This window comes from Falco peregrinus, chromosome 5 (assembly GCF_023634155.1).
Source record: "Falco peregrinus isolate bFalPer1 chromosome 5, bFalPer1.pri, whole genome shotgun sequence".
Taxonomy (NCBI): Eukaryota; Metazoa; Chordata; class Aves; order Falconiformes; family Falconidae; genus Falco; species Falco peregrinus.
In genome coordinates this window covers 76,673,220-76,684,170 of record NC_073725.1, presented here as the reverse complement: position 1 = coordinate 76,684,170, position 10,951 = coordinate 76,673,220, and the positions used below count along the sequence as shown (strand labels likewise).

General features: G+C 65.4%; 1 protein-coding gene across 1 annotated transcript; it reads left to right on the top strand.

Annotated features, from left to right (window-relative positions):
• Positions 1-259: 259 nt before the first annotated feature.
• Positions 260-9,624, top strand: TFAP4 (transcription factor AP-4). Its single transcript, XM_055806533.1, has 7 exons — positions 260-577; positions 4,556-4,721; positions 5,256-5,354; positions 5,896-6,066; positions 6,343-6,480; positions 7,992-8,150; positions 8,270-9,624. Exons 1-7 carry the CDS (start codon positions 324-326, stop codon positions 8,462-8,464), a joined length of 1,182 nt encoding a protein of 393 aa, XP_055662508.1. The 5' UTR covers positions 260-323; the 3' UTR covers positions 8,465-9,624.
• The last annotated feature ends 1,327 nt before the right edge of the window (positions 9,625-10,951 follow it).

Genomic DNA, 10,951 nt, shown 5'->3' with positions numbered 1-10,951 from the left:
GGGATGGGGATGAGACAGGTTAGGATGGGATGGGATAGGATGGGATTAGGGCAGGATGGGATGAGGTGGGACAGGGACAGGTCAGATCGGGATGGGATGGACAGGATCGGGGGGGGGGGGGGGGGGGGGGCGAGGGCAGCATAGGATGGGATGGGCCGGGGTCGGGCCGGGCCGGGCCGGGGCAGGGCGGGGCAGGGCAGGGCAGGGCAGGGAGGGTGGCCGGGCCGGGCCGGGCCGGGCCGAGCCCCGGAGCCCCGAGCCCGGCGCGGGAGGTGGTGCCGGGCCCGCTCCCCCGCCCCCGCCCCGCGCCGTCCTTTGTTTACATGGGCCGGTGGCGGGCGGGGGCGGCGCCGCGGGGGCGGCGGGCGGGGGCAGGCGGCGGGCGGGAGCCGCGCTCGCACCAGCTGTTTCCCGCCTTGAGCCGCAGGCAGAGGCCGCCGGAGCCGGAGCCGGAGCCGGGCCCGGGCGCCCCCCGCCGCCCCCCCGGCATGGAGTACTTCATGGTGCCGGCCCAGAAGGTGCCGTCCCTGCAACACTTCAGGAAATCCGAGAAGGAGGTCATCGGCGGGCTCTGCAGGTGGGGGCGCGGGGGAGGCGGGGGGACCCCCGGCGGCGGAGGGGCGGGAGGGGGGGGGGGAGCAGCAATAAAAAAAAAAACCACACGTTTTTAGGGTTTTTTTTTGGCGGCGGAGGGGAGGGGGCGCGCTGCCGGGGGGAGCGCGGCGCGGCCGCCGCAGCCCCACCGCCCGCACGTGGTCCCGGCCGCGCACATGGGGCCGGGCGGCCACGCGTGGCCGGGAGCGGGAGGCGCCGCCCGGCCGCCCCCGCCGCGGGGCTGGGGGGGGGCTGCGGGGGTGGGGGGCCGGGGGTGTGTGCGGGGGGGTGGGGGGGGTCCGGCGGGGTGTGCGCGGGGGGGGGTGTGTTTACTGCCGGGCCTGGCCGTGACTCTGCAGCCCTCCCGGAGGAGGCGGGTCGTGCCCGGGGCTGCCGGGACATGTAGTGCGGGGAGGCGGCGGCACAAAGCCCGGGACGCGCCGGCGGAGCCCCGGGGGATCGGGGACCCGCACCCCCGGCTGCCCGTCCCCCCCCCCTCCCCGGCCCCGCATCGGGGCCGGAGCCCCGGGGCTGCTCCGCGCCGGCGGGGCCTGGCGGGGAGTCGGCGGCCGGCGGGGCCCCGCCACGCGTGGGGGGCGGCACAGGCCCCTCGGGGCCACGCGGGGCGGCCCGCGGCGCTCCGGGCCCCGGGGGGGGTACAGGGACCCCCCCGCCGCCCCCGCGGGCCTTGCCCCGCCGTGAGGCGGGCCTGAGCGGCCGGGCCTGCCGCGCCTGGGGGGCGGCGTGGGGCCCTGTGGGGCAGTCCGGGCCCGTGGGGCCCAGCCCGGCCGTGGGGCAGCCAGGCCCCGCTGCACGTGTGGGGCAGGCCCGGCCCTGCCGTGGGGCAGCCTTGCCCCGGCTGCCACACGCTCCCCCCATGGGGCAGCCCTGCCCCACGGGCCCACCCGCGGTGGGGGGTTGTGTCCCGGGGATGCTCGGCGGGTGCCCACCCCTCAGGCCCCGGGGGTGCGGCTGTGGGGCAGGGGTGCGGGGCTGTGGGGTGGTTGCACCGGGGTCCCCCACCTGGGTGACTGCAGGGGGCTGTGGTCCCGTGGCCGGGGTGGAGGGGCGGCTGTGTGGGGTGGGAAATGCAGCCGTCCTGCCCGGGGCCCGGGGTCTGCGTGGCCCCACACCTGGTCCGGCATGGGGCAGAGCTCTGGGGGAGCCTCGCTGCCTTTGCACTGCCCCGAGCTGGGGACGCCCTGCCTGGGGGGCTGGTGGTGCAGGGGGATGCCCTGCCTGCAAGCTGGGGGTGCGGGGGGCGGGGGGCACCCTGCTTGTAACCTCGGACAGCCTGCCTGAAAAGCTTAGTGAGCTCGGGGATGCCCTTTGTGCAAGCTTGGGGACACCCTGCCTTCAGGCTCCAGCAGCCTGGGGATGCCCTGCCTGTGATCCTGGGGACACCCTGCCTGCGAGCTCCCGGCACTCGGGGATGCCCTGCCTGTGATCCTGGGGACACCCTGCCTGCCAGCTCAGGTGCACCCTGCTTGCAACCTCAGGGGCAGGCTGCCTGCAAGCTTAGTGAGCTTGGGGATGCCCTTCCTGCAGGCGTGGGGATACTCTTGCTTCTGAATTGGGGGACACCCTGCCTGTGACCTCGGGGAGCTTGGCGAGTCCCTGCCTGCATGGCTGTGCCTCCCTGGCGCACCAGTGCACACCGCAGCACGAGTTGCAGATGTGAGCAGGCGGAGTGGGGCATCTGCCACGGGCCTGCCAAGCTCCAGGTCTCTGTGCCAGGCCAGGGCAGTGCTGCGGCAGTGGCCGGCTCAGACACCCCCGTGGGTTTGTTTCCCTCGAGGTCTGGGCGAGTGCGATGTCCCTGCTGGGCTTTACTGGGGGCTGCTGTGCTACTGAGGTGGGAAGCACCAAATTCTACTTGCCCAACCCAAACCCCACGGCACTGGCACCAGGCTGGGGACACCCTGGGGCCTGCTCGCCGGTGCTAGGGCTGTGGTGGGTGCCACCTGCTCCCCCTGCCTCTGTCTTGCCCCATCCCTGGTGGTGCTGGGTGCCTGGCAGGCTTCTGAACCCGTGGGTTTTTTCCCTCCTTTCCATGTTTTGCTGTCACTTCTCAGGTCTCTTCCCAGGAAGAGCAGCTGGGGCAGGTTGCGGGGGGTCTGCCGGTGAGGAAGCAGGCTCTTCCTCCTTCCCCGGTATTTAAGAAACCGCTTCCGTGCTGCCCAGTCCTGGGCCTCTCCATCCCATTCCCCTTGCACGGCCGCAGCTGGCAGTCCGACATCCCAGAGCAGCGCTTTGGCCGCCTCCCCGACCTTACCAGGCATCGCTGCAGGGAGACAGGGGACAGACTGCCTGTGCAGAGGGATGATGTCCCGAGACCAGCTGGGGTTTGGCATGTTTTGGGGATGAGCTTGGGGCTGGTTTTTGGCAGGAGCAGGGAGGCAAGTGGGAGCCCTGTGCCATGGTCCGCAGGCAGCTCTTGGTTCATGTGGCTGACGGCTGCTGCCTGTGAGTGGGGCAGACCCCCAGGCACCCATACCAGTTCCACACCCCCCAGGACGCCCACTGGGAGCTGCATGGGAGCGAACCAACCAGTTCAGCGGGCAGTTGGCACCTGGTGCCAGCCTGCACCAGGATGCTGCCTCAGTGGTTGGGGACAAACAAATTCCTGTCCCCCTGGGCTGAGCTGGGGTCCCCTTCCCTGTCCCCATGTATCTCGGGGCAGTGGCAGCGTGTTCCCTGGTCACAACAGGCGATGGGTGGCTTGGGAGCCTGCGGGCACTGTGTGGGCACACAGTGGTGCTGTGAGCAGGGCTTGGCTTTGCTCTGGGCTCCCAAACCTCCACAGTTCTGCTGTGGCCTCGCCGGGAAGGCGGGAGGGCTTGCCGGGCTTTGATTTCCAGCCCGGTGTTGGCAAGGCATTGGGTGGGACAGTCCTGTCTCCCTGTCCCGGAGCCGATGGGCACCCGAGTGGGAGGCCGAAGCCTGTCTTATCTTGCCCCAACCCTTGTGTTTAGTCTTCAGTGCCCTGCAGCACCCCTGGTGCTGGCAGCCTGGCGGGCGGGTGGTGGGTGCTGGGTGCTTGCTGGCACCCTGGCAGGCGCTGCTGCCGGCAGCAGTGGGGAGGCGAAATGGCGTGGCAGGGGCTGCCAGTCGCGTTGGTTTGGTGTAGTGGCCAACCATTGCCCTGTGCTCAGCGTGTTAATTGCCAGTGCCAGCCACTGCCTGACAGGCTCGGCGTCCCTGCCGTCCAAAATCCTTGCTGGGACCCAGTCGCCCTGCTCCCTGGGGTGTTTTGGGGAAGAAGCGAGGTGTAGGTGAAGGAGCTGGATGCCCACGGTGGTGGGCTTTGCTTGGGGGGCTGGTGCCCTGGGCCCATCGGTGATGGCCTTGGCTGGCCAGAGCCCTCGTCGCCACCATCCCCACTTGCTGCCAGCGGCATTGCCGGCGCTGGGAGGCATTTCCCGGGCCATCTGTGGGGCGAGGGCGTGGGGGCGAGGAGGCAGTGGCAGGAAGCAGGCAGGAGCTGCGGCTTGGGGTGGGGACGGGGGCTTCTCTGCTGGGAGCTGTCATCTGGAAGCCATCAGCGGGGCGGGAGGGAAGGAGCCGCCTTCCCGGGGCCACACACGCTGGCCAGCCCCGTGGGGACACAGCCGGCCGGCCCGCAGCCTCCCTCGCCCGCCTGGGGGTCCCCACCGTGCCCTGCCCTCCCCTCGCCCAGGCTGGCTGCCAGCGCTGGCATTGGGCAGCCTGTGTCTGAGCCTGGTGGACCTGGGGGGCTGCAGTGGGGCGATGCACCCTCCAGAGCTTTGAGTACGGGGCTGGAGAAACCCACCCACCCGCTTTCATGCGCACCAGTGCCGCAGCCATCGGCATCCATCCGTGTTTCCCATCCCTTTGGCATCTTGGCATTGTCATTGTGGAGAGAGGGGGGGACATGGCGGGGGCGAGCTGGCAGCAGGGGTACAGTCCCCTTGTCCCTAACCCCAAACCTCTCTTGTAGCTTGGCTAACATCCCGTTGACTCCGGAGACCCAGCGGGACCAGGAGCGGCGGATACGCAGGGAAATCGCCAACAGCAACGAGAGAAGGCGGATGCAGAGCATCAATGCTGGCTTCCAGTCTCTGAAAACCCTCATCCCACACACGGATGGGGAGAAGCTCAGCAAGGTGAGTGGGACATCACTGGGGCTGCGGCAATGTGGGATGCAGATGCCAGTCCTGCACGTGGAAGTTTTTGGCATTGCGTGTTGGGCAGAACAGGGTTGTAAGAGTAATTTGGGGTATTTGCATATGTTAAATCAGTGATGGGGGTCTCTCCTGGGGAGGTTTCTTTGGTGGGAGCGAGCGTGTGATGCAGACCTGGTGTCCTGGAGTGGTCTGGGTGTGTGTGTGACAGCACCCAGCACCCCAGGAGCAGGGTGGCATGTGCCTGGGTGAGGAGATGGTCCTGCTGCAGAGGAGCTGGTGCTTGGCAGCTGGTCGGGTTCCTGAGATGGGTGAACTGGAGGTTCACCATGGTGGAAAACCCAGGGAAGACCTGGGGGTGAAGCAGACCCTGGATGGAGATGTCGGGGCTGAGTAAGGAGTGGTGGTGCTGCTGCTCCCTCCTGGGCAGGGAGGGAGCTCAGCAGGAGGGGGTGCTTCTTGTGGGGACACCGGAGTCTCTCCTGCCTCAGCGTGCCCCTCCTGGCTCTCCTGCAGGCGGCCATCCTCCAGCAGACGGCCGAGTACATCTTCTCCTTGGAGCAGGAGAAGACTCGGCTACTGCAGCAGAACACCCAGCTCAAGCGGTTCATCCAGGTAGCACCTGCCTGCACACCCCAGGGATGGGATGGGATGGGATGGGACAGGACAGTCCCAGCTGGCTGGGGAGGGGATGTCATCGCCTGTTCCTTGGGGTCAGGGTGAGACCTTCTGCCCTAATAAGCCAGGGAATTGAGGTGGTTCGCACCCTCCTGGCAGGATGGAGGAGCCCTGTTCAACCCAGCATCCCTTACCTGGCAGGGGGAGAAGGGCTGGGGTCCCATTTTTCCATTTGGGGTATCAGGGTACAGCCCCGTGGCAGCTCCCCCTCTGAGGTGGCCCGGTTGAGCTGTCCTGGGTGTCAGTGTGAGAAGCAGGTTTGCACGAGGCTGTGGGGTGGTGAGGACCAGGAGGATGGGCACGTGCAGGGTGCAGGAGCCCATCTGTCCCCAGGCGTTGCCCCCATCCTCAGGGAGAACCCCTGCGGGGAGCTGTGCTGGGGGGCAGCTGAGGGGATGGCATCACCCCAGTGTGATCTGGATGGTGGGGAGAGCATCGGGGCTGGTCCCCACCCCCCTGACACTTTGTCCCCGTGCAGGAGTTCAGCGGCTCCTCCCCGAAGCGGCGACGGGCAGAGGACAAAGATGAGGGGATCGGCTCGCCAGACATCTGGGAGGACGAGAAGGCTGAGGATCTGCGGCGGGAGATGATTGAGCTCCGGCAGCAGCTGGACAAGGAGCGCTCGGTCCGCATGATGCTGGAGGAGCAGGTGAGGGCGCGCAGGGCCGGGCCCGGCCGGCCGTGCGCGGAGTGGGCTCGCCCTCTAGCGGGCTGTGCCGCGCCCGGCCCGGAGCCCCCCAGGGACACCGGTGCTGCCAGCGCGGCTGCTGCCCTGGCCACCTCTGCTCCATGCTTGGCCGTGGGCTCCCTGCTTCTGCTGCGTCCACCCCACAGAGGGGGGCAGCCCGTGGCTGGGGGTGGGGAGGGTGCCGTGCCGGGAGCGGGCTGGGCTCCCCACTGATGCTGGGGTGCTCTCGGCTGGCAGGTTCGCTCCCTGGAGGCCCACATGTACCCCGAGAAGCTGAAGGTGATCGCTCAGCAAGTGCAGCTCCAGCAGCAACAGGAACAGGTGAGGTTGCTGCACCAGGAGAAGCTAGAGCGTGAGCAGCAGATCCGAACCCAGGTGAGTGTGCAGATGCCATCCCAGCCCACCCTGGCCGTAGCCCACCTGTGGGGACCCCCTGGTAGCCTCCCACCCCCTGAGCGGTGCAGCCAGGTGCTCAGCTGGTGAAATACAGAGGGACGGGATGGTTCAGTGATGTGCTTTCTCGTGAGCTGGCTGGGTCGGACAGCAACGTCCCAGCAAAGCGCTTGTTCTCGGGGAACTGGAAGAGCCTCCCACAGTGCTCGGGTGGGCTGCGCTTGCAGGCACCCCTGTTTTAGGGGCGGGGGGGGGATCCATGGCTTGGACCATGCTGAGGCAGCTTGCAGGTGGCTCTGTTCCCCAGTGCAGAGGGTTTTTTATGGGGAAGGTCGCTTTCTGGCGTCAGGGATTCAGCTTGGCGTGAGCGAGCCCATGGCTTTCCAAGGCTGTGCTGGGAGGTGCTGGATGCAGCCACCCACAACTCATCCCACCCCAGTGCTGTGTCCCTCCCTCCTAGGTCCTCCCCACCAGGCATGGGTGGAGAGCAGCTCCCGCTCCGGTGAGCTGTGGGTCCTGCTCCACCTCACACCGGGCATGTTTCCTCACCCTCATGGGTGATAAATGGGCACCTATCCCATCCGTGGGTGATGCCAGCAAGTCATGATGGCACCATGGCCGGCAGCTGATGCAGGTCATGCTCTCTGTGCTGGCATGGGTGGCTTGCAGTGGCACGGAGGCCAGCCCCATCTCTGGGGTTCACCTCTCGCTGGGTGACCCCTGATGAGTTTTGGGGACCCCCACATCGCTCCCTGCCACCTGCCAGGCTGGGAAAGGGGAGCGGGCGAGCTGGCAGGCGGCGCTGCAGGGCAGGCGTGGCAGGACAGCGGGGCAGGAGCCTTCAGCCTTTTTCCCTGGCACAGTTGGATTTGCCAACAGTGGGGGGAGCCTTACGCCAGCCTGGTGCGGTGAGGAGGCAGTGCAGTGCTGCTACCCGGTCCTTGCTCACTGCTGCCCTCGAGCTCAGCCTGGGGACGTGCCAGTCTGAGCAGCTTCTAAGGGAGGGGGAGAAACCAGCTTCTTCCCTCCTTTGGCTTCTGCAGAGCTGCATCCCGCAGGATTCCTGCTGGCCACCTCCTGGGGAAGTTCAGCCTATTTTTAGGTGAACTCTCCTTAGCCTCCTGCTAGGGTGGATCTTCCCATCCACTGTTTTAGCGAGGATCTCTGAGGGGTGTGGTGGGTTCCCAGCTGCACAGGTCGGGGTGATGGGGAGGGCTGGCGCTTGTCTCACCTGGTTTATAAGCCCAGATTTTTCCCCCTTTGGGATACAGGGAATCCTTCACGTTCTGCTCTGCCAAAGCTAACGGCAGCTTTTAGCTGGCATCCTGTCGCGTCCATCCGGGATGGGTGAACTGGTGCAGCTGAGCTGCTGCTTCAGCTTTTTCAGGCTCTGGAAGGAGTTTGGATTCCACAAACAAGCATGATGCACTCCCCATCGCTGCTGTGCCCAGGTCCCTGCTGACCGGGTTGGGGGTTTTTGCTTCTCTCCCCAGCTCCTGCCATCACATGCTCCCCCAGCACCCACCCACCACCCCACCGTGATTGTTCCAGCGCCGCCTCCCTCCCATCACATCACCGTGGTCACCATGGGCCCATCCTCAGTCATCAACACAGTCTCCACATCCCGGCAAAACCTGGACACCATCGTTCAGGTAAGGGGGGTAATTGGGGAGGCCAGTGGCGGGGGGGCTTTGGGGGAATCCCAGCCCCCCCCGGGGTGCATCAGAAGCTGGGACACGGTGTCCTGACGGCCGGTGGTTGTCATCGGCAGGCGATCCAACACATCGAGGGAACGCAGGAGAAGCAGCTGCAGGAAGAGGAGCAGAGACGCGCCGTCATTGTGACACCGGCACGCGCCTGCCCTGAGCCCTCTGCCTCCGACACCGCCTCTGACACCGAGGGCAACGACAGTGACTCCATGGACCAGAGCAAAGAAGAGCCCTCGGGGGACGGGGAACTGCCCTGACACCCCCTGGCCGGCAGCTGGGGAGGGGAGATGGGGCGGGGGGCGGGAAACGTCAGAGAATATGCTGAAATTTTTAAAAAATACAACATGATTTGGGTCTCTTTTATGACCTTTTTCCAATACTGTAAAGCAGAGCGCTAGAAGCAGGCAAAGGTCACCCTTCAGCCTGGGGGGTGGTGGGCGCTTGAGGGCGGCCACAGCGGGAAGGGAGGGGGGGCACGGGGTGCAGTGGGATGGCAAGGGGTGGGGTGGGATTTTAGGGACAGGGGTTTGCAGCCCCCCCACCCCATTTTATCACTGTCCCCCCTCCCCCCACCGTCTCGCAGGGAATCCTGCCAAGCTAGCAGCAGCCCCGGTGTTCCTGATGGTGTTCCCTTGGGACAGGGCCTTCGGTTGGGATCTTAATTTGTTTTTTCCTCCTCTTTTGTGGTTTTTCTTTTTTTCTTTTAATTAAGTGTTCATTTTTAAGCAGGGGGAGATGCCAAGTGACACGGCAGCAAAGGTGGGACAGGGTCCCCTGGCTTCGGGGTACAACCAGCCCCACCACAGCTCCTGCACCGGGCAGTGAAAAACCCTTTGGAGATTAAAAATTCCTGAGATGATGCCATCGGAGCACAGGCAGGAGGGCCGGCATGTGACACCCCCCCGGCGTTCCCAACACCCACCTTCTCGGCATGGGGATGGCAGTTTGGGGGCTGATTTTACTCCCCGCCCCAAGTCTCTGTCCCCATCCCTGTCCCCCCCACCCTTCTCCCATCCCTCCTTTAAGCACTTAATCCGGTTTGCGGGGTCTGTCAGCTCCGAAGAGCTTTTCTATTTCGTGATTGTGTCGCTTGGGTCTGTCATGGCGGGCGGGGGGGGTGGTGGGTATCTCCATTTTTGTGTGTTCCCCCCCCCTCGCCCTTGCCACCCCCCCACCCGGCTGTAGGGTTTTAGGCCAGTTGTGTGTAGAGCCTTGGTGGTATTTGGTAGGTTCCCCCCCAGCTGCAGCTGTTTCTTGGTTCCTTTTCCTATTTTTTTTTTTTTTGTATTTTTTTTACGATTTTCAGGTCTGTGTTGATTGAGAAGCTATTCTATTTTGTTAAGAAAGTGGAAAAAAAAAAAAGAGGCTCGTGCCTTTGTAAAGAAACAAAATAAAGTTTGTACTTGGTTTTTTAGAAGCTTGGTCCTGGCGTTCATGTTTGTGGGGGAGATGGGGACAGGGACAGATCTGGCCCCTGTGGGACACGGATCCCTCTCCAGGGATGCAGGGCTCGCGGGGAGGGCAGGGGAGCGCTGCCTGCGCTGGGGATTCCAGGCAAAGGCAGAAGGATGCCGGCTGCAGTGAGGTTCCCCGCTGAGTGGCCGGGTCATATTTAAAGGCTCAGCCTTGGCAGGGCTGCCCCGTGTGCTATGAGCGTGTCGGGGCTCAGCTCACTGTTGAGATCGAGCAGGGGTGCCCCGCTGGTTTAGTGAGGCTGCTGGGCTGGGGGGAGGGTGGCGTCAGCCTCTCTGTCCCCCTGTCCTGGGGGTGGCACCTGTGGTCCCCCAGGATGGTGTGTCCCCATGGTCCCCTGTTTCTGCATGGCTCTCCATGGGGCTGCTGCTGTGCCTTGTGGATCTGTCGGCATGGGGATGCGTGTCTCTCCATGGCTTTTTGGAGAGGGGCATCCACCTCTGACCATCCCCCCACAGCTGTGGGTCTCTCCCACTCCCCCTCCACACCATGGCCCTCCATGGTGCCTGGCTGAGGGCCAGCCCCTCTCTGCTCCTCACCGTTGCCCCTTCCCCCCAACCCCACCTTAGGGCTGGGGTCTCCCATGCTTGCAGGGGGAGCTGGGCTCAGGCCTCTTCTTTTCCTCCCAGTTTGGCCCCTTTCCCAAGAAAAAGCTGGCTCATGCCTGCCCCCACAAAAGTGGCTTCTCCAGTGCTGGAGCCCAGGGCCACTGCTACAGCCAGGCTCTGGGGACAGCACTGGGTGTCTATCCCCTGCAAGTGAGCGTGACAGAAGCTGGTGACCCTGCACCTCCACCTGCTGCCATCCCCCATGCCATGCTGCTGGCGACAATGGGGGCATGCCCAGGGTGGAGGGGGACATGGGCTTTTGCCTACAGGGTGCATGGCATCGCCTGGAGTTGGTGACCTGTGGTGGCCCTACATCAGCCCAGGAGGACATGCCCGGGGCCACTGACCTTTGGGGACACATGGGGGACACCACGGTGCCGTGATGCTCAGCTTGTCCTCTCCGTGAAGTCCTGCTCCAGCCAAAAAGGGGCTGCAGGAACTTGAGGCAGCCCAAGGAGATCCACTGCCCCATGGCAGCGGGATGCTGTGATGGCAATGGTGACCCCACATGGGCAGTGCCACCCAGGGACCCCATGCCCGGAAGTGTCCTATGCCATCATGTCCCTGACACGGGCCTTTCCTGGTGCTGCAGCACTGCTGCTGTGCCCCGTCCCTGTCCCCGTCCCCATCCCCTGGGCCCCCTGGGAGCTGAAGAACTGCGGT

Coding starts and splice junctions, on each gene's coding strand:
- TFAP4 (XM_055806533.1), top strand. CDS start 324: ATGGGCCGGTGGCGGGCGGGGGCGGCGCCGCGGGGGCGGCGGGCGGGG. Junction 578..4,555: donor GTCATCGGCGGGCTCTGCAG/GTGGGGGCGCGG, acceptor CCTCTCTTGTAG/CTTGGCTAACATCCCGTTGA. Junction 6,067..6,342: donor GCATGATGCTGGAGGAGCAG/GTGAGGGCGCGC, acceptor CTCGGCTGGCAG/GTTCGCTCCCTGGAGGCCCA.